The 22,266-nt window shown below is 44.6% G+C and overlaps 3 protein-coding genes and 1 long non-coding RNA gene across 14 annotated transcripts in view; 2 read left to right on the plus strand and 2 right to left on the minus strand.

The window, feature by feature from the left end:
* The window catches only part of CNOT4 (CCR4-NOT transcription complex subunit 4), a 72,951-nt gene extending 69,315 nt beyond the window's left edge, over positions 1-3,636 (minus strand). The window contains exon 1 of one of the 3 annotated variants that reach the window (XM_066994355.1): positions 3,489-3,636. The gene's annotated coding sequence lies outside the window, so the exon portion shown is untranslated. Of the gene's footprint in view, positions 1-3,261 lie in introns of all 3 variants that reach the window. The other 2 variants (XM_066994375.1, XM_066994356.1) reach the window with 2 other exon arrangements.
* Positions 3,637-3,811: 175 nt separating this feature from the next.
* On the plus strand, positions 3,812-19,764 carry LOC125182470 (uncharacterized). Of its 7 annotated transcripts, XR_010830407.1 has the most exons (5): positions 3,812-4,687; positions 4,798-4,928; positions 7,765-7,863; positions 8,401-10,489; positions 17,478-19,764. XR_010830407.1 is itself a non-coding variant. In XM_066994389.1 (4 exons), the coding sequence occupies exons 1-4, from the start codon at positions 4,126-4,128 to the stop codon at positions 8,443-8,445; spliced, it is 837 nt and encodes a 278-aa protein (XP_066850490.1). In that variant the 5' UTR covers positions 3,812-4,125; the 3' UTR covers positions 8,446-12,507. The 7 variants fall into 7 exon arrangements, 2 of the variants coding, with proteins under 2 accessions (XP_066850490.1, XP_066850498.1); XM_066994389.1 differs by lacking the exon at positions 17,478-19,764 and having other exon boundaries at positions 8,401-12,507; XM_066994397.1 differs by lacking the exon at positions 17,478-19,764 and having other exon boundaries at positions 4,816-4,928; positions 8,401-12,507.
* LOC106036913 (uncharacterized) lies at positions 10,703-21,499 on the minus strand. Of its 3 annotated transcripts, XR_007162349.2 has the most exons (4): positions 17,465-17,601; positions 16,377-16,689; positions 14,162-14,215; positions 10,703-12,048 (listed from the first exon to the last, which is right to left on the minus strand). It is a non-coding gene; the product is annotated as an uncharacterized lncRNA (long non-coding RNA). The 3 variants fall into 3 exon arrangements; XR_010830422.1 differs by having other exon boundaries at positions 10,703-14,215; positions 17,465-17,600; XR_010830424.1 differs by lacking the exons at positions 16,377-16,689; positions 17,465-17,601 and adding an exon at positions 20,917-21,499 and having other exon boundaries at positions 10,703-14,215.
* NUP205 (nucleoporin 205) overlaps positions 20,282-22,266 on the plus strand; it is a 51,520-nt gene continuing 49,535 nt past the window's right edge. The window contains exon 1 of the mRNA XM_048061224.2: positions 20,282-20,437. Coding sequence (XP_047917181.1) covers positions 20,410-20,437 — 28 coding nt within the window. The 5' untranslated portion in view covers positions 20,282-20,409. The remainder of the gene's footprint in view (positions 20,438-22,266) is intronic.

The raw sequence follows: 22,266 nt of genomic DNA on the forward strand, positions 1-22,266 counted from the left end.
TAACTAATAATACTGAAACATAATTATATTTTGAAATCAACTCTAACCTATTCCTGCTCAAGAATACAGTACATAGATGGGTTTTAAAATACACAAAAGGAGTGATAAGGTGCCGTTCTCTTGCTTCCTCATGCTGTTACAGCATGTGCATAAGATAGCGCGTACATAAACTACTTTGTACACGTTTAAGAAAACACTGTTAAGGCCCACTGAAATGAAATACCCCTACAAGAAAGACCTTAGATCTGCCATGATACTAGAACAGCCAGGGGGAAACAAGCAAAAACACACTACCCCACCCCCACAAAAAACACCAGACCTTATTACTTAAGTGCTATGTGGCAAACACTATTTTAAACACTAATTCTTTTCTTTAGGCTGGAGTACCCAGTCTAGTAACAGCTAGCCAGAGCTAGTCAAAAACATGCCTTCTGAACATTCACTAATTTAGTAGACTGTTTAATATAATTTTGAAATAAGAAGAGGATGAGGATCTCCCCTATCAGGTTCACTCAAGAAAAATGCCATCTGACAGAACCAAACGTACGATTAAAGTTTCTGGTACAACATAACAAAACCCAGTTTGATGAAAACATACACCTAACAGATCCAAACAGTTTAGCACAAGAACGTATGTATACATGCTTTTACTTACAGAGCTTACACTCACATTGCCTGCTAGATACTTGTATCTCCCTCCCAGTTTGCTTACAGGTAGAACCAGAAGATCTGAGCACCATCCTAATCCACACCAAACTATCTGCTGTTATACTTCGAAGACTGGTAAGCATTTGTAATTGTTAAAGCGTTAGTAAATTTTAACCTATCTCTTGAAAGGAACTGGTCTGTTCTTCAAGAACTAGATAGAAGGGGCCCGAAGAGATGCCTACTTATTCACCAATTCCTGACTCTTCATGCTGTTTCCATCTGATAAAAATAGGACAAAGTAGACAATTTACTCACTAGAAATCAAAGAAAGCATCAAAATTACCTTAAAGAACAGAAACATTCAGGACATTAAAGCAAGATAAGTTTTGCAATCTTTCACAGATGCACTTAATTATCATAGCAATACTACACAAATACAAGTGTGGCAAAAGGTGGTTTGTAGAACCTAACACACCATTCCCCATGTGAACATTCAAGAACTCTTGATGCTAGTGGTTTTCCTGAGCAATTAATTTCCTTCCAACATGTGGTAAGGCCTTGGACAACTAAATTCTTAGCTCTGATAAAGGGATGTAAGGCCTAAGATGCCTCGTCTGATCTATGATCAGTCACTTAGAACATGTTTTGTATGCACAGGTAAATGAGTTTATTTCAGACGGTACATATTTCAAAGAGGTAGGCAAAATTTTAAGAAATAACTGTCAAGGTTAAGCCTTCAGGGCCCTTGCTTGATAAGAGATCAAGATCTTGGTCAGAATAATTTCAAACCATTTCACTTATATATAGAATATCCTAACTTTCCTGAACTACAGGGACAGATAGGAGGACATCTATCTGTTTATAATTAATATTTTTAATAAAAAAAGAAAAGCCACATACTTGTGCAGATTCTCTGACCAAATTCTTTAATCCCAGCATTTCATTTAGAGGGCACCGTATAGCAGTTCTTAAACTTGCTGAAGAAAAGGCACCAACAAATTTTGAGAGCACTGTTCCTGAAAGGCACTCACCACCCTTCCTCTAGAAAGAAAGAAGCTGTTAGGATCATCCAAGAGTCATCATTTAAAAAGCTAATAAGAGGCGGCACCTGAAGAAACAGTAAGTTAAAAGCAGAGATCATTTTATCATTGTATTCCCCCCTTTCCAAAACAATCCCTTCCCCTAGGATGAACTTTGCTTGCAATTCAGCCAAGTTCAACTGCCAAGCATTTCTAAACACTTACATGTGTTCATCTTGTTTATGAATTAGAAAGTCTACCACAGAATCCCAAAAGCTTAAGGTGCAACGCATCCGACTCCTAGACCATGCGCTAGTCCGCTACGTTATTAGAGAGACATGAAGAAACTGGATGCATATTTGAGTATTTGGAGGCCAGCTGAAACCAATCCGTCCCCTCAAACCTTACAGCTATTTTATTCTCTGCTCTTCATAAGACCGCACTTCACTGTGCTTTCCCTGTGAAACAAATAAAACAGGAATATGGGGAGGACAGCAGGAATCTCATTCTTCCTCATATTTGTCTATCTGTACAAGTGTCTGCTGTTAATGCCAGTCATCATGTTTACATGAATGCAAAGTCGAAGTACAGGGATGTCCAAGTTGAAACACTTGGAAACTAAAATGAAATACAGACAGTTAAAGCTCAGCGCGTTATGAATCTGTACGGGCTCAGTAAACATGCGCTCGGCCAACATTAACTTCTAAAACTTGGGCAGGAGCAAGCGAACATCTGCAGGCCTAGAGATTCCACAGCTTTAACCAGCTGATGGCTTTTGCTTACATTAAGATACGGTCCAAAGAATTACTGCTCCTGTGAACTACGCATTTGGTGTCACTATACTGACACAGTCATCTAAGCAATGGACTATTAAATCCTTCCTGGGACAGTAAGGAAGCGATCTCATGTGTTTTCCCTCCTGTCTTCCCGTGCACACGGAGACAGCAGCAGCTCACTTTCAGCCTGGCAGGTAGAGCTCCGTGACAGTCACTGGAAGTCAGAGGAGAGTCCGCACGCAGCCCTGTCATTTGCTCCTGCTAACGCACAAAATGGAAAGGGCTTCCAGCGCTTTGCAAGGGGGAGACGGAAAGTTACATGCCGATTATTTTACAGACAGGCAAATCTCAGGAGGTTACAGGGACGGTACAAAATAACACGAAAAAAATAAAACAAGACGCTGCCATTTGCCATCTGCCTCCCTCTCCCCCCCAGTATTAAAATAAAAGTGCCTATCACAAGAACAAATGGAGCCCGGCCGCGGGGAGGAGGCAGGAGGGGAAGAGAGGAAATTTCCACGCAAACCCGGGGCTCCCCTCTCGGCCGGCCGCCCGTGCCCGGGGAGGCTCCGGGGCCCGGCAACCCCCGGCGGGGACCCCCGGCGGCCTCCCCCCGGTGCCCGGCGCCCCCCTCCCGGCGGCGGCCGCCGCCTCGCCCCGCGTCCCCCCCGCCGCCGGGGCCGGCCCGGGGGGGTGGGCTGAGGCCTGCGCCGTCCCGGCGAAGCCTCGGCGCTCTCGTAGGCAGGGCGGCCCGGCTCCCCCACCCCTCCTCCTCCTCCCTCCTTCCTCCCCCGGCCCGGCCTGCGGCTCGCACTCACCCGCCTTCCTCGGCTCGGCTCGGCCGGCCCGGCCCGGCTCGGCCCTGCCCAGCCCGCGGTGCGTGTGCGCGGCTCTCTCTCCCTGCCGGGCCGGCGGGGGCGGGCGGGCGAGCGTGTGGGGAAGGAGGAGAGGGGAGAAGGAGGAGGAGGAGAAGGGTGGGGAGGGAAGGCGAGGGGAGCCGAGCGGAGAGCGGGGGGCGACCGCGGCGGCGCTCCCGGGGCGGGACCTGTGGCGGCGGCCGGCCGGGCGCTTCGGCGGCTGCTCCGACGGCCTTCAGGCGAGGGACGGGGAAGCTCCGAGCTCGGGGCGCTGCGCTGCCAGCCCGGCCACCATCTTACATTAGGGAGACTTGCCCTGGACGCCGCCTCCCCTGCGCTTGCGCCGCCGACAGTGGGCGGGGAGCGGCGGCGGGGGGCGGCCGCGGGGACGGGGCGCGACGGCAACAGCCGCGACGGCGCGGGGCCGCACGGGACTTGTAGGCGGCCGGGCCGGGCCGGGCCGGGCCCCCGGTGCCGCCGCCGCCCCCCCCCCCCCCCCCCCCCCCCGCCGCCCCCCTCCGGGCTGAGCCGCCCCGCACCGGGGGTCCCCGGCAGCCGCCCGCTGCGGTGGCAGCCACCTGTTGCTGGCCGTTAAACCCGGACAGGTCCGGCGCACCGGCTCTTTTTTTCATTTTATTTTATTTTTTTCTCCTTTCCCCTACCATAGCCGTCGCATTGTTTTGTTATTATTTTTTAATAATTTTTTGTTATTATTTTTATTATTTTCTCCCGGCTCCGTTCGCCGCCCCTCGAGGGGGGGCCGTCCCGCCGCCTTCTGCCCCGGCTCCGAGGGGGGCCGGCCCCGCGGGACGCAGAGCCGCAAAAATGGGGCCCCCCCCCTCGGCCCCGGCCCCCCTCGGCCCCGGCCCCCCTCGGGCCCGGGGTCCGTCCCGGGCAGCGGCCAGAGGCGCGGCAGCAGCCGTCTGCTGGGTTCCCCCTCTCCAGTTTCAAAATTCAGGCAAATCCTGTCAAGTGACTCTGACAGGGGCGTCTTCCTGCAAAACCCGGAGGAAAGAATCCCTGCCCCGCCGGAGACTCGCCTCCTTGGTCTCTGTATTGACAGAAACCGAGGCAAAACCACGTTGCTGCTGCTCTCTTCTTTCTACCGCAGGCACCAAAAACCCCAGGCCGCGGGCCTGTCACACCTCAACCCGCAAATCCCCCTCCTTGTGCCTGCAGCCCTGTAGCGCACGAAGGACCCTCAGGACCTCGGCTACCAGACAAGAAGACAAGGCGCTTTTACTGCCTCTCCGGTGGCAGCTCCTGCCCAGCTCCTGCGGCTTCACCCTGGCTGTTCAGCCACCGCTTATCTCCCGCGCACGAGCAATTGGGACTTCTGCCACAGCAATACCCACCCGAGGCTTCTACTTACTTCAGCGGTCGCTAGGTGAGAGGTGTTCATCACCGTGGTCATCGCAGAATGCGCTCTTAACCGATCAGTGTAACTGATTCATGTAGCAATATGATGTGTTTCATCTTTACATTTATCTCTTAAAGCATTATGTACTCATACAGCCTCTCACCACACGCCTGTTCTGCTAGCAACACAGTGCTTCGTGTTGGCTTCGCTTATTCTCCTTCCCAAAACAAGCCAACATTACCTCCTGCGTATAAAGTTTTATATCGATGTAAGTATATCCAAAACATCAAGCTCAATGAATTAACTTTACCACTTCTGGCTATAGGCAAGCTCCAAGCCTGCATAAAAATAAATAGTTTTCATTGGTAGTCTTGACATGTGTAACACAAATGCAATGCTCTTTTGGAAACAAAGCGTACAATGAAATTGAAAGAGCTGTATATATGAGAAATTCCGTGTTTGCATCTTCAACTCTAACATATACATCATAGATATAGCTACATAATAATCAAGTTCCAATGAATATATATAAAAATAATAGACTTTCTCAAAAAGTGTGTGTTTTGCACATTTTCATATCGAGCTCTATATAAATGATTAGGTTCCAAAAGTACCTATTATGTAAGTAACTTACATAAGGAATGTACTTGGTGACACACCTGGCGATGCTTCCTGATGAATAAAAGTAAGTGCTTTGACTCTAAAAGAAAAATGAAACTAATATATCTAAGAGCTGCGATTCATGGATCAGAGTTAAGGCTGTTTATTAAGTGGATTTGGTGGTTTTTTTAATCCACTGCTGAGGGGTCTTGCCCTTGCTAATAGGCTGTTCCTACTCCTTTGCTGAGCCCTGTATGAACACAAATTTCAGCACACTTCTTCTGTGAGAGTAATTCAGTAGGCCATCATGTGGCCATTTTAGATTTAAGGTGGCCATTGTTAGATTTAAGATGTCCTTCACTTAATTATTTTCTTGCTCTTAAGTAACCATAGTTATTTCAATAGGTTATTCTTACTTACATGGCCACATTTTGACACCTTAATCACCTTTGGAAAGGTTTGTTTTTCATTTGTTTCAAATGGATCTGATAACTGAGAAGGACTGTTTCTAAGAAACTGTTTCTGTATCTACAAGGAAAACTTTTAAGAATGCATTTTCTTGGAAATAACCAATGCATACCAGCTAGCGTACAAATGTGCATCCATAGGATTTACATTTTCGGCTTGCCCTCCACTTCCCCTGGCTTGGATGATTAGTACTTAACACAAGCACTTCAAGATGGTGAAGGCTGCAAAGCATCTGCACAGACTGCCAGATGAATAGGTGGCAAGAAAAACCCAACAGGGCAGCACCTCTGGGTGTGGAGATGTGCAGCATCATTGCCCCCGGGCTGGCCAGCCACCCAGGCAGCCAGGTGCTAGCTGGATTGACCCTGGTCTGTCAGTGTGCTGGAAATACAGACCGCGTGCATGTTTCAGTGTGCTAGTACTGAGAAAATCCTTCAAGATTTGGAAAGCTGATGCTCCTGAGTTGTGCTGGAAGCAGTGGTTGGACGTGTGCACCTGTATTTCATACTGACAGTCAGGTTTCATCAACAGAAAAAAAAGATGTTTTTCCAAGCTTCTGCAGAGCCTCATCGATTAGTATGGAAAGTTCACAAGTATTAGTGCGGAGTCATATACAATAGCTGATGACAGGATTTTTAGAAATTCAGCCTTATTTACTGCACCAACAGTAAGAATTGCTCCCTGGACTGCTATGGATGTTAATGATGTTGCCATTTCTTTTGTCACTCTGGGAGACCCAGACATCTTTCTGCTCCTCTGGCTAATGACGCCTTTTACTGGGCAAATGTGCTGGATAAAGGAACTATATAACTGTTCTGAGTAACAGTAGAATAATAACGAAGGGCTTTGTTGGAAAAATGAAGGGCAGGTGGAGGAGCCTTACAAACACTCTGATCAATATTCGCTGCAAGTGACAGATGCTCACCATGTCTTGCTCAAAATCTATGAGAGAAGCAGGAGGTGTCCAAACTGCTCAGGGAAGCAGGATGTGGGATTTTGTCCTGGTCTTTTTTAAATGAGAGAATATATTGGTGAAAAATGAATGTGTTGTAGCCAAAGATATGAAAGAAATGTGTCTTTGTTACTGCTTTTGTTAAGAATCAGTGTTATTAGGGAAAGATGAGAACTTCGGGATGCCTCTGCCAATTTTTTCGTGGTAATCTTTACTTACTCAGCTTAACTCTGGCACAACACACTGCAAGTGCTAACTGCCCCTACCTTTGCAAATGAAAGCAGAAATCACTCCTGCTTTCTGGAAAGGGCACAGAAATCCATGGGGACCTACAGCAAGTCACCACTACTCTTGTTAATCTCAGGGTGCACTTGAGGTACTAATACGCATATAACATCCTAATATTCTTCAGAGGTCTGCTTCCTTCTGCACAATTTCCAGCAAAGAGTCCCAAACTCTTCTGAATCTAGATATTTGTGTGCAAGCTAACACAAGTTGTCACCAGCATCCTTCAGCTCGTCTCGTGCCTTCTGGCTTCTGTGCTAAAATCCATTCACAGGATCCATGGACTTCTCCTTCCTATTCCCCTTTTCTCTTTTGAAACGTTTTTTATGCATTGAGCAGCTTGCAAGGCTCATGTACCTCATCATTATGGTGCCTTGGTTGCCAGTGACAAATTGCAAATATTTGTCATTTCTACACTGAACACAGTGCCCATGATAATAGGTTTCTCTTTCTTCATTTTTTTTTCTTTTTTTTCTTCCTTTTCCTTTTCCTTTTCCTTTTCCTTTTCCTTTTCCTTTTCCTTTTCCTTTTCCTTTTCCTTTTCCTTTTCCTTTTCCTTTTCCTTTTCCTTTTCCTTTTCCTTTTCCTTTTCCTTTTCCTTTTCCTTTCCCTTTCCCTTTCCCTTTCCCTTTTCCCTTTCCCTTTTCCCTTTCCCTTGCCTTTGCCTTTTTTCTTCTCAATTTGGTATGTCATTCCCATGTGCTTTTTCAGTCTGGGCTTCCCTAGGAAATGGATGTTTCCAGGGAACCTGGTTGCATGTAACAAAGAAAGATACCTCTCACTTTTCTCTGTTCTATAGAAAGCCTGTACTGGTTCTGGAACGGGAAGAAGGGATGATCCTGAACTTGTGAGAGGTGAAGAGGAACAGGATTCAAATTTGCAGAACATGTGCACCTTGGTAGGGATTTTACCTTGAAGTGCGTTTCCAAGAGATGAGGCAAAAGTCTTACCGAAAAAGGCGATGGATAAATCAGAGGAGTATGCACTCAGAGGAGTAGTGCTGAAAAAACTCAATTGCAGAAGCAAATGAGAGACGCCATACAGATGAGCAAGATGGTTGCATCATTTTGCTCTGTGCATAGTAAAATGGGATGCAGTCTTCGCCTTAAGATCTCTGGTAGCACATACAGGTCAGCATCGTGTGCGCTAAAAGAGAACAGACTTTAGAGCGATTGGCCTGAATCCAAGGATTTGATATTGCTAAAGATTTGATTATAAGTGTCTCATAATCTCAGCATTTTGAAATGTTTAATTTTGGTAATTCGTCTCATAAAACGTGAAAGGAGCTAAGAGCTCAGTGTGCTGAGCAACGTATGAGCCAAATTAAATCTGCTATTGCTTTTTCCCTTTCTGCATCCACTGTTGCAATAAATATGTCTGCCCTGCAATCTGCCTTCCCTTTAACTCATGCTGGGCCGCCGTGTTGTTTGAGCAGCAGGAAGAGCAGCAGCGAGGCCAGAAGCGCAGCCAAGCAGCGTGAGGTGGGGACGTAGATTGGATTCTCCTTTGTGGAAGGCCACAACGACCACACTGGGGAAGACAGTGCCAAACTGGTGGAGAGAGGTTCGTGGTTCATGCAGCTCATTTCCACCGCCAGTGATGGCATCCAGATACTACCTGGTTTGGAGATGCAGCGCTCCAATCGAATACAGGATGTGACAGCAGTATTTCCCTCAGCAGCACTTGCAAACTGACCATCTCTCTGGATTTCAAAAGGCATTTTTGTAACTTCAGTCTTTGCATTTCAGTGTAGTGGTTTGAAACAAATACTAGCTCTACAACGCCCTGTATGAAGTGACATCATTTGACAGCTGTTGTAAATCACATGAGTACATTACAATACCGGGGTTCAGTGGCAATCTCACACATATAAATCTTTTCCAACTCATCCAGTTCTGGGGATTTAGAAAAGTCCTGGAGATCCTGCTCACACCCCTTGTGCTCTTGCAGCCAGTGTTTGCTTTATGGTGGCACTGCTCCACCTCTCAGGAATGCCTCTCTCTTGCATTCAGTTTGGCAAATCCTAGTATTTGAGGCACCATCATATAGTCAGGCCTGGGTGTGCTACACACAACCCATGAGACAGTATCAGGAAGAAAAGAGGTGCTGCTCTAGGGAGCGTGTGAATTTGGCTGGCGGGACTGGAACTGCAAAGGAAGCCACCAGCATTCATCTAGATGTAATCCAGATGATCTTGTAACAGAAGAGGGCACTCAGGGGCCAGACAGCAAATAAACCACATCACGTTATGCAATGAGGGAAAATCGTTGCGAGAGTGGAAAGAATCCTCCTGTGAGCTCGATGCAGCTTATAGCTGGTGAGCCTGGGGTTCATTCATGCAAAATGAAAGCCCAGTCACTTTAAAACAATCTCTGTGAATGCACTCGAGACAGCTCATCGAAAACATCTGAAGTAACATCCCTGTGTAGGCAGGACTTCATTATGTTACTTGTTATTGTTTTCAGTGAGTCCTCACCTGCTCTTTAAAGCGCAACATACATTACGAGAGAAAATTATTGCTCATTGTTGTTGTATTCCTTAATTGCCTTCTATATTAGTGCGTTCAAAGGAATGTATTTTTCCTCTTCTGCCCTCTGCCTGCATCCAGCAGCACTCAGCGTTTTCTACAGAGCTCAGAATTGCTTGCATTCTTATAAAAATGCCTCAGCCATATGGGATTTGCTGAGACCAAATAAAAAGTGCATGACTTGGGAAAATGCAATACTTTATACTGTGTATTGATTCCATGGCCACCGTACAAACAGAAAGTATTAGTGAAAAGAATGTCCACAGGCTTTAGCAGTGTTAGAGTTCATGTTCTGCACAGGCCAGGCATGGCCGGAGCTCGCCGGTCAAGAAAGTATGACGTTGCACTAAGGGGCAGGGGTGAACTTTGATGCTTGTAAATATATTGCACCAGCCAAGCTCCAGCTGCAACCTTGCAGTTTTCCAGGCAGATCTACTTCCTTTTGCCAAAGGAATGTGAGTGACTGCAGCTAATTTTGTGCTGTATAAATAATGCTGATAGAGAGACGAGCCTGAGATTAGATAGGCTAGATAGCCAAAATAATAGATTAAATCGGAAAGGTGAAGCATTTGTTAATCAGAAATATGAGCATGTTCCTTAAGAAGCTGCAGGAACCCGACTGTAATGATGACGAATGAGAGATCCCAGAATAATAAGATCAGTCTTGCATATAGGCAGAGCTGCATCTGAGACTCCGTATGACATGGATGTGCTTGTTGTACAGAGAAATTGGGCCTTTATGTTCTGATAGAGGACATTTCCTCTTCTTAATGGCCTGCGCTTGACATGCTGACAGAGCGAAGGCTGTGCTGTGTGCCTGGTGCTGCTCTGCTCTTTCCCCTTCTGCTCCATCTTCCCTCCAGCATCTTCCCTCCTGTGGCATTACAGGGCCAGACTGAGGGACGCTAAGGCCAGGGATCATTGCCGGGGGGACAGACACCAGGCTGGTATCCTGACCGTAGCGTTCAGCTTAACAGAGACACCAGAAGGATGGCAGGTATTTATCTACTTTAATATATAGCTTTGTATCTCTCCTATGAATTTCCAAAGTTTACTGTATTTTCCCCTGCAACATTTAAATAATTGTCACATTACTGCGTGAATAGTAAAATCTCCTGTTAACAGGTCAGACGTGCAATTGAAGCCCTGACTAGACCCAGTTTGTTTTATTCCTAATAATCTAGCGCTTGTTTTTTTAAGGAATGACAAAATGCCTCTGATTCTTAAATAAGTTATTTTAAGCTGCAGTCAGCCAGCCTGTGACAGGAGCCACGTTTTGCTAAACCGTGCAAATCATGTGCTGATTTTTACTTAAGGTTTTCTTTTCTTCTCCTTACTCTCCTTGTATCATTTCTGGGAAACCAAAACATTGCATGGAAAGCTTCTGCACAGATGTGCCATCAGCACTTCCACTGCTTAAGTATTGTGTCGCTCTTACCTGAGGAGTTGTTTTATAAAAACTCACTGTAGGCTGGGCCTTGAAAGGTACTGCACAGTTGTTGGATTGACATGTGGAGAAGGAAGGATATGCTGAGTTCTTTGCTCTAGTCTATTCCTAGCGCTCCCTCTCCTAACTAGGAAATAAAAGAGTATAACATCTAAAAGCCACAACTTTCAAAATTTTCAGATGCTTATATTTGCATAGGATCCCAGAAAAGTAGCTTGATTTCCAAAACAGGTGAACATTTCCGATTTCTGTGAAGAACAATGAAAACTCGTCATTCTCTGAAAGATCGTTTCATTCTACAAGTTTCCCACACAGGATTTCCACACCGAGTATCAGGCCCACACTGTGGAAAACATTGGTACAGGATGACGATACAAAACAGATGTGGGCACCCACCAGATTCTACCAAATGTATCTAGAATCTGCCATGTTTAATCTCCTAGGCATATTATGTTGGAATGAATTATAAAAAGACTTCAGGGTGAAGCTATGACTAATCAGAACGGTAGGTAACAAGAAGTCTGCTGAGAGAAGAAAGCAGGGAATTCGCTGCAGAGCAAGATGCACAGGGTGCTGCGTAACAGGAGGCTCTGCCAAAGGCTAGCTGCACGTGGGCAGCCTTGTCACCCTTCAGAGGCAACCCTTTCATTCAGCCGGTCTGCAGGCAGTCACTTTCTTCACTCTCCTGCACGGAAGCAGCGGAGTAAAAGCGTCAAGATGAGGTGGGCAGCCTGCTACTTCCCACTTTGGTGAGGAGACTTTGCCAAAATTAGGGACATGAGGGGAAATGAGCTGCTGGTTGCCTTCCTCTTCAATCCTCTTTGCAGATAGGAATCTAGACACTGGACTTTCTTCCTGCTGCATAATATATACCTTTCCTCATTCTTCTGAGCAGTGTATACATTGACTCATTTCTGTCAAACTTCAAAGGCACAGAAATCAGAGGGAGATCTCTCAGACCTCTTCTCACCAGAATGAAGTCATATCGTCTCACCTCAGGACAGGCAAACAGTGAGTAGTCTGAGCTGAGATCTTAAAGATGAGGGTATTATCATTTCATCTTCAGGATCTAGTTAAAATCCAAGCTTCTTATCCAAGGTTGTCTCAATCTAGTAGGCAAAAATACCAATGTGGATTTTATTTTAAAATTGTTAAATAGGTACAGTATCTATTTATTGAGGTACAACTATTTTCAGGAAAAGGCAAAGAGCAGAAACAGAATGCAGGACTCAAAATCTAAAGTAAGACTGCTGAAAGAATAACAATGGTTCTATTGTATGCCTGTACAAAAGCAAATATGATGGCCTAATTGAGTTTTATTGGGTGCTGCTTTCTAATTGTTGATGTGACAGAATGATCCAAACTGTAGAAGGCGCTTGGCTAATACTCTGAGTAGTGTGATTCCTTAAGAAAACCTAGCTATGACACAGCATCCACCTTTAATTGATACCTTTCATCTCAGATAACTGAGGAATTAAGAGGATAAACATAGCCACCTTAGGTTTTCATTACTTGTCTGTCTCTTTTATAGGCCTTTACAGTTCAGTAGCTCTAAATGTCATGAAGCAACCAGTTCATGAGAGAAGTCTCCACGAAATTCAACACACACAAGTTCAAAAGGCTGGTTGCTTTAAACCCTCTTTGAAGCTTTCACACGTGTGAAATCCAAGCAGTTGTTTTAAATAAAAGCTCTAAACGTGAGCCGTGGCAGCTCAGTCTGCAGAGGGCTTGTGAATGCAGAAGAGTAGACTGACAGCACAATTACCTGTAAGGTGTGCCCGCTGCGTGCTGGGAAAAGGCTGAGCTTGGGTTTTTGTTCATGTCACCACATGTGACAGAAGGTCACCTGAAAGGTGATTCCTGCTGTCCTACCTCTGCAGTCCTCATGCTGACTGGCTCTGGCAATCAGGCTGCCTGCTGAGGACTGTCTTTGTCTGGCACAGCTGACTCCAGCCATGATTTGGTTGGGAAGGATGTGGGCATCATGCCAGAACATACGTCGCACTGGGTGACACTAGCTCTGTGTGGTGGCAGAACCAAACCTCCTAACTGCCTCCTTACTCTTCCCTCTTAATTCTGAATATCAACAATTAATACTATCCCCTAATTCTCTCCAAGTCTGTGTCTGCATGGTATTGTTGGATCCTTTTTTATGGAGCCATGAATGGAGAGAAAAGACAGGTAACTATTAGATGAGATCAATCTGTCTATTGAGAGCACTGGGGCTATATGACTCATGGAATTATCTGAGGAGGCAAAAAAAAAAAAAACACAACAAAGTATTAAAAGAGTGGTTGTGATCAATACAAATAAAAACACGTTTTTGTTCTTGCTAAGAACAGGGAGAAAAAAAAAAGGTAACCTTGTAATATAGATTGGCTTGGTTTGAAAACACCCATAAGGAAAAAAAGGTTATAGCTGGTCAAGTTCACAGAGCTGGTGAAAGCGGTGTCCCCTTTCACACATGGATCAGGCTTTCAAGAATTCTCCAAAGTAGCAGGAACTTAGGTTACATTTCTTCATGATTTAGGCAGAAAGTAAATTGGTATTTGAGTCTTACATTACTTGAGCAAGAGCTCTAAGACAGTAGAGGACCCTGGACTGTGCTTCTGTTGGTTCTTTTGATTGAGGCTGATGCTTTTTTCCAAGAGACTTGAAGACTGAAACAGACCACATGAGAAAGATGCTTTACCTGGTGGTCAGATTACTCATCTGAATGGTGGAATTATCTCTATGACCCTCTGGCAGGCTCCAGTTCCATATCCAGTGAAAGTTCAATTATATTTTGCAAAATGAAGTGGCACTAACAAGAAAGACTGAGGGCGTACACTGCCAAAGTCACCTCCAACCTTTATGGGAAGTAGGGGAGATGTGTTAAGCAGAGGGAAGGGTACATATAGCAAGCCTCCGACAACCTGAAAAATGATCTGAACTCCTCCAGTGAAAGGGAGGCATTAAGCCTTCTTATAATGCTGGCTTGACCGCAAAATTGACACTCAAATTTCTCAGAAGTTCTGGAAAATCACTTTGAAATACATTTACCATCTGCCAGGATAAAACAATGTCAAAATAAGTCACCCAAAATGTACAATCAAATCTTCATTAAAAATAAGGCCACCTCATTTTTAGGGTATTTCTCATAGCTTAGCGTTCTTGTGTAGTTATATTCCAAATACACCTAGAAGCAAACCTTTTCCTTGGTGTCTTAGAACGAGACAGTACCTCAAGCTGCTCCTGGGCTGGACTTCACCGCAACTTCTCGTCTCTTCAGACAGACTGTAAATTAAATAGGAGTGAAAGTATTATAAAAAAAATAATTTAGTTAATAGAAAGATGCCTAGGAAAGCAGCCAAGTGACACATTCTGAATATTATTTCCAAGCAAATATTGATTGCCATTTGTAAAGAGATAGCACAAGATGTAAAGCTATCTTGAGATCATAACCATAATTACTGCTGTCTACTGAATGAGGACTGGTATGACCCTTGATGCAGATACCAACCATAATGATGAATGTGGGTCACTATTTTTTTTTTTTCCTGCAAGTTCTTGACCTTTGAATTTCTGTTCCTGAAATCGGTGTTTCTTGTATGCAGCTTTCACTAGGTTATTAACTTTGGAGTGAACTATTCTCCTAAGTATGCTTCATTATCCATAATAATTCCACAAAAGTTAATTTACAATAGGAGTAGTTTTGACTTGCAGAAGGACCTAACAGATTACCATTCCACCATGTTGGACACCTGCAGACACACACAATTAACTCTGAGAAATTTATCTTTTCCATTGGTTAGGTCTCATATTATTTGAGAGTTCATATTAGCTGACCAGGTGTTTTTCAGCACTACATTTCCAAGACAGAGGATTAGCTTTGTCTGACTTAAATAGGAATGTTCTTGAATGATTAGGGAAATTCATTTTGGCTATCTGATGCCATCTAGAAGGAAGGTATGAAAGTGGTATGTGCCATGCAGCTTGGAAACCTGCAGATAAGATAAAGGTTTTCCACTATTCTACCATTAAACACGCTAGCAACTGAATGAGCATAGCCATAGTCACCAGCCTTGATCACTCAAGCACGTAATACAGTTCAGTGCTTCAACATCTAAGGTGTCACCTTGGTAGGAGTTATTGAACATGTGGTCTCAACAATTGCTCTATTAAATGTGAACAGCTCCTATTGCTTCTCATTATCCTTCTGCAGCACAGTCATAACCAAATAAGGCAGGAGGAGACTTTAACAGATTTGTGACTTCTCGTGAAATAATTTGGCACCAGAGACAATTAATACAGTTGCCCATTTCAGAAATTTAATTTGTTCTGCTCATGTCCTGCAGATTCTTGCTGCTGAGGATAATTCTTTCTGATCCTTAGAAAATTTTAACAAAACAAAAATGGACTGGAGCAGAAAGCAAATCCTTTCTTATGCTTCCTATTCATACAGGTTTGTCTTTCAAATAGGCTATCTCAGAGCATCGAGACAGGGAAAGTACTTCAGTAACTGACGGTCAGAACTGTGCAAGACAAATTCTGCACACATTTTCAGTGTGGAGAAACTTATCCTCTTGTACCCAGAGAATGCCAAAGTGGACGACAATGGGAAAATGATTAACAGAGTGGCAGTATAATTTGTGAAGCAAATTTATGTTGCAGTAGAGAAGGCATTGCCAGATGCCATTTTTCCCAAGTCACGCTGGTTCCCATCAAATTCATTCAGTTTATAAGTGTAAAGTCCTGATTTTTCCAATTTGGCTCAGATTATAACTGTCAGGATGCTTTCTCTCCCATCTCCTGTATCACCACTACTTAAAGAACCCCCGTGCTTTACATTCTTAGCACAGGCATTTTTGTGCAACCTTACACACCTTCAGTGTTGCCAAAGTGACCTCATTACACTTCTGTGGCTTTACACCTAATCCAGCACAGCCATTCTCTGATGAGAATCCAGAAGTTAAGCATACAATTCAGCTTTCGAGATACATAAAAGATGCTGTGGAAAGAGCTCAGTGTGAATTTCAGAACGAAGTCTGAAATTGTGGGACTGGCAACTAGCAAAAACATCAACCATCTGTAAATCTGATACGGAAATCCCTGAACAGAATGAATATCAATGAGGCAGCTGATGTGCCAACATGTCTACTGACTATATCAAATATCTCCATTTGGCTTGTACTTTGCTTTTCTGTCATTTTCCCTGTTGTATGTTTCTTCACCTCTTGTTGTCGATTACTAGCAGTTAACATCATTACAACAATCAGATTATATCCTACGTTAATAACTGCTGCATTCCCTTCAGACAAAAGCTATTTAAATTCTGGGAGAGAGAACAACGAATAAAAAGACAGAGAGCTCTAAGGCCCCAAAGCAGGAATTAGCAAAAAGTTGCCAAAATAGTTCAAGAGACATCACACAGCCAAGAATGGTATTTTCAATTTACCTCTGCAGCCCAGACAGGGATCACAAATACCCAGTTGTCAAGCAGGAAAGTTACTTGATTCCATTTATCAAGGCATTCATTTGCAACTGGATGTTGATCATCTATAATTGTCCTAACTGACATAGGGAGGACAACATCCGCCATTGTTCAGCTCCCTTCCCTCCATTCCCAGATCCTGAGGAAGGTATTTGTACAACTTTGTGAACATTTAGCTCTTTGTTGCCTTGGACTAGATAAACCACTTCTCCAAGCTAGCAACAACCTCACACAGTTTCTCTGATGAGCTTAGAAACCATGGTGACAGTAGAAATATCTAGGATGAAAGACAGAGAAATTACAAAGTTATTTTTTTGAGAATCACTGCAGGGAAAGGTCTTACACTTTTCTTCTAAGATTTGAGGCTGAGCTAATCATCTTGATGTATAAAACACACCTTTTCGCTACAAAGAGAGGATTAGAGTGCTAAGAAGTTTTCCGGAAAATTAGACAGCGTGGTAAGAAAATTCAGGGATTTTACTCCACCAACTTAACGGAACCCAAAACCACAATCTTTTTCTGTGTTCAGATAGGGCCAGGCTAAAGATCCAGTCGATCAGCATTCCAGGCTACTGTGAAATGTTACACCCATTTTTACAGATGAGTAAGCTGAGATGCACAGTGTTGGTGTCAGTCAAAATCAGAGCTAGAGGAAGTAAATTTTAAGGTCTAATCAGTAGCCAGAAATACTTTCAACTTTCTGGGTAAAAAAAAATCTTTCAAAATGTAAATGCTCATCTATATTTATGTAGGTGTACATCTACAGGGCATCTTCTTCAGCTACCAGGCAGAAAATACTTTGGATTTTCATTTCAGTTAATCACACAGGTTATGATCCCCATGACTGCGCTCAAGATTAAAGGTACAAGATTATGGATGGCCTCCTGGGCATTAGAAAAAATGTTTATTACTAGCAATTGTTCTTCATAATCATAATAAAATGCAAACTAAATAAATTGTATTATCGTTACTGTTATCTTTGTATCCTGGTATGTGATTTGACTATGAAAAGCAATGACTAGATTTAATATTATTAAAAATAATAATGTTACCTCTGTATTACAGCAGAAAGCATCTAGAATTTCCAGTCAAGGACCAGGCATCCATGGTGCAGCTAATTTTAGTCCTTACTAGCAGTTATTGCTACCTACAGAAAATAGCACGCTTTATACAAGATCTCACGTGGCACAAGCAGAATTCACTACCCTGCAGGCAATCTGGGGACCTCCTTTCCTTGGAAGCCAGAGGAATTGCTATCCATCTCGGGCATTCAGTGCCAGCCTACCTTTGATACTTCACAGATTTCCATCCTCTAATTAAGGATGAAAGAAGCATGTGTCCCTCACTGAACCCAGCTGTCTTGGAGGAGAACTTCCTAAGAGCTATTGTTAGGAAGAGGAATGAGGTATTCTTTTCCTATAGTGACTCGGCAAAAATAGCTTAACAAACCAGCCAGCGATCCCAGGTAAACAGTAAGATCCTCAATTAAAGGAGAGCCAATAAAGCAAGAATAAGCAAAGAATTACTAGCCATGGACTTGCCTACTCATCAAAGCACAGATGAATGCAGCTATGCTGACATAAATACGTTTAGAATGTGTGGAATGGTGTATCTAGCTACAACTCTTCCTTCATTCATACTAGGAGTTGTACTGTCACAACTGTTTTCCATTAAAAAAAATCACATTGCCAACAGAGAAAGAGTAAAATATATGCTACGCAACTGAAGCTAAGCATGGTATTTCTCTTCTGAAGTTCAGCTGCTTAATGACCTACCCCATACCATCTGCTCTTTTCATGGAGTTTTTTTCTTCGCATTGCTATGTGACTGGTGGCCCATTGGCAAAGAACCCAAAGAATTATCTGGAAATTTAACATCTTCAATCTGCAGTGGTTAGACAGGATTTTTTTTCCTCCAAGAGATTAAAAAAAAAAGTGTGTGCAATCTGGCTGCATCTGAATGCCAAAAGCACTACAACAGCTCTTAATGTCTGGGAAAGGCTTTTTTAAAAAATTGATTCGTTTATCTTTTTTTTTTTTTCTTCTTTTGGCCTTGTTTCTTAAGGAAATGGGGCTTAGGAAATCACACTCTGCCTGCCAAATATTTTGAGTAGCTTTTGAACCTGTTGCAATTCCTACGCCAAGTCCAGCCTAATATGGTCAAGGGGTACAAGGACTCAAAAGTTTATGTCCTCACCAGTTTTGTGAAAGTCAGGGAAAATGAAAAGGAAAAAAAATCAAAATGAGGACAGCCCCCTGTGGTTGTAAAGATTGAAGTAAAACCTCAAGCTATCCTTTAAGTTTGCTGTGGCCGGCTGATCAGCACAGGTGTCTCTGAACGTATCACAATTCCCACTTGCTTTATTCCCTCTCATAACCCCCCAGTCTTTGGGTGGTATAGGAGCAGAGATGTGGCTTTGCAGTAATGAGTGTGCAGAAGGTAGGAGATGCTGTGCCCAGCCTGCATTAGTTCTGCTTGTGGAACAGCTTTGCTTATTTTCCGCTTTTGCCTCTTGCCTGACACTGTCTTCTTCCCACAACAAACTAAATAATTAATTATCAATCATTTTATTTTTATTGTAGATAGATTTGTTCAAGCTCATGGCTAAGACCACAAAAAGAGGTATCTCAAAGAAATATAAGCCCTCTGACTAAATGAACAAATTAGGTCAAATTAAGGAGAACAGGTTAATCCTTTGAACTCTGTGAGAAGCTGTTCTGGGCAGGACACTCCCCCAAACCCTTTTAAAATTTTATTCATTTCTTTCTCCAGAAACCTCCAGTTCTGGTGTCTTGTTTCCTACAGCCATCTTGCCAAATCACTCTCATCCCAAGACCACTGCTCTCTCTCCATTGCCCCCTCTGCCATCCAATTATATTGAAGATCTAGAGAAAAAAGATATTTATTTTGCCAGTTTCCCATGGGTCTACTTTGTTGGACGCTGTTTCACAACAGGTGAAATATTGCTTTAATAAAGTTCAAGAGGAGAAACTATTGAATACATCTCTCTGGTGGAATCTTTTACCTTAAAGGTAAGACCGGAGGGAATTCCTGTATAAGACGATTACCATGGGGATAGAGGGTAGTACACTGGCTTCAGATATGGGAGACTCCTAAGATACCGATATATATTCCTTAGCTCTAGACACATGTACAGATGTCCCTTTTCCTTTCTTTTCTTCATTCCTGGTACTTTTTACCCTTGCACTTTGCATTTAAAAGCAGCTTTGTTCACAGTATAACCTCTATCACGGCTGCTTCTTCCCTCAATACAAATTGTAAACATTAGTTTACCACTGAAGACCAAGAAACATATCCCTTTAAAAAGCTCCACGCTCACTCACAAAATTGATCAAAAAAAGTGACTGTTTTTAAGTGGATATTACTGTTTTAATTACATGTATTTTAAATAACGATGTCACAAGGCTTTTTTTTTTTTTAATAGAAAATAAGAAAACACTCCAATAAATTTACATCTAACTTCAGGTATTTTTCTTTATTTACTGAACGTGGCTTATAAAGTAGGGCTGAAGGATTCCCGTTAACACGACAGGAAGGGCTGCGCACGTGTGCGAATGAAGTAAAAGCGACGTGTAAGGTCTGTGGGTGCAGGTGGAAGCCCGGAGCCCCGTGAGGCTCCCGCTCCCGTCCTGTCACGGCCCGCCCGCTCCCCTTCCACTTCCCAGCTCCAGACCCCGCAAACAGCCGCCAGGGCTCGGCGCCCTCCGCGCCTACAGCTCCCGTCAGGCCGCGGCTCAGGCCCCGCCGCCCGCTGCCCGCGGCCCGCCCGCGCTCCGGCCCGGGAGCGGCCGCTCGTCCCCCCCGCGGCGAGGCGGGCGGCACCGAAGCGGGACAGGGGAGCGGCTGCGGGTCTCGGCCGGACCGGGCAGCGAGCCGGGGGCAGCGACCCGCGCTGGGGAGGCGCGGCGGCGGGCAGCCCGCGGCGCTGCGGGGCCTTCCTTAGGCGGCGGCGCCGCTGCTCCTCCCTCTCGCTAAGATGGCGGCGCCGCTGGCGGTAAATTCGGGTAAGAGGAGCCCCGCCAGGCGAGGCGCGGCCCGGGCCGGGCGGCGGGCGGCGCTGCGGCGTGCCCGGCCCTGGGGCGCTGCGGGGAGGCCTGCGCGGAACGGGCTGCCCGGCCCGGGGAGGGCTCTGGGGGCTCGGCGGTGGGGTTTAGCTTCGGGGTCGCACGCTTTGAGCCCGTCCGCGGTGAAAGGCAAACAAAAAGGAGGGTGAATTGCGGTCTGGCAGCGTGGAGGGAGTTTGTCCTGCGGGGAGTGTGGAGAAAGGTTGGGAGTAGCGGGAGCCTCTGCGGTCCCTTCAGTCCCAAGGAGCAGATGGGGGCTACTGAGGCAGTGCTTACCTGGTATAACTGCACGGTAACACCCCCCCCCCCCAAAAAAAAAAAAAACACAAACACCCCCCCCCCCCAAAAAAAAAACAACAAACCAAACGAACACCCAAACAAACAAAAAAACCCAACCCAAGCAACACACACACACCTACTTGTTGAAGCAGGACTCAGGGCTTTACCCGAAGTTGCTGGAATATTTGTGAGGATGGAGACACTTGCAGAGGCTCCTCTGGGCCTCAGTTCAAGTGTTTGACAGTCTTCAGGGTAGGTTTTTGTTATTTCCCCAATGGCTGACGGAGAGCTTCCGCATTGCAACTTGTGTTAGCTGCTGCTCATCGTCCCCTGGGATATCTCTGTCTCCATTTTCTGCATTCAGTGCCATTAAGTAGTTGAAGACAGGAAACCTCCAATTCCTCTTTAGTTGCTTCTTGTTAAGACCTAACAAGTTCAGTTATTTCAGTCTCCCGTCATTCATCATATTCTCTGCCCCCCTATTCCAGCATCTGTCTTGCTCAGAGGAGCCCAGCGCTCAACACAGTACCGGAGCAGTTTTTTTAGCAAGGGCGTGCTTCTCAGCTTATCATTCAGCTTCTGGTCTGCCAGGGCACTCAGGTGCTTTTCTGTACAGCTGCTTTCTAGCCACTTGGTCCCCAGCCTGTGCTGTTGCATGGAGTTTTTCTGTCTCTGGTGCAGGACTTTGCATTTGCTAGTGTTGAACTTCATTAGGTTAATAGCAGGAGAACAGAGACCCTGTGAAAAGTGGTTGTGACTGGAATGTGGGCATGGCCAAAAGGCGGAGTCTGTCATAGTGAGGCAGTTAATAAAGCCATCAGATTTCAGAAGCTCAAATCCCATGTCAAGCAAGGAGTAAACTTACTGAGAAGTTATTTTGATCTAAATGAATCCCTAAATGAATTGATCTAAATAAAGCCCCCCCCCCCCAAAAAAAACGAAAAAAAAACCCACAAAACAAAAGCAGAGACCCTCATTGGAAGGTGAAGAAGGGTGATTATTTCTGTGATTCACAGAATCTGAAAAGTGGCTTTGTTAAAGTGAAAATTGGAGCCATTCAAATGGGACTAGACCTTCTTGCCATGTAATGTATACAATAAATTCTATAGCCTTACAATTACAGTAGATGAAGAAGGGGGAACCTTGTACATGAAAGATGAGATAGAAATTAAAATGGATGTGGCCCTAGAACATGGCTTTTACCTTAGCTTATAGTTTGTTTTTTGTGGGGACAGACATAGCGTAGTTAAGTCTCTAGCTTGTCAAAAAGTTTGGGCAGAAGCGTCAACTGCTGTTATCAACAGAGGCAACCTAGCCTGTCCTTCCTTGCTTTCCCTGGTAGGATGCTCAGTCCTAAAACTGTAAGAATGGAAACAACACAAGTGGCAAAAGTTAGCATGGTTGCTAGCAGCAGCAAAAGTCCAGCTGGTTTTCCATCCTGGTTACTTATTCCTTCTCTGCAATAGTCTGTCTTTGTGCTAGGATAGTTG

Source organism: Anser cygnoides, chromosome 1, assembly GCF_040182565.1.
Source record: "Anser cygnoides isolate HZ-2024a breed goose chromosome 1, Taihu_goose_T2T_genome, whole genome shotgun sequence".
In the NCBI taxonomy this organism is placed as follows: Eukaryota; Metazoa; Chordata; class Aves; order Anseriformes; family Anatidae; genus Anser; species Anser cygnoides.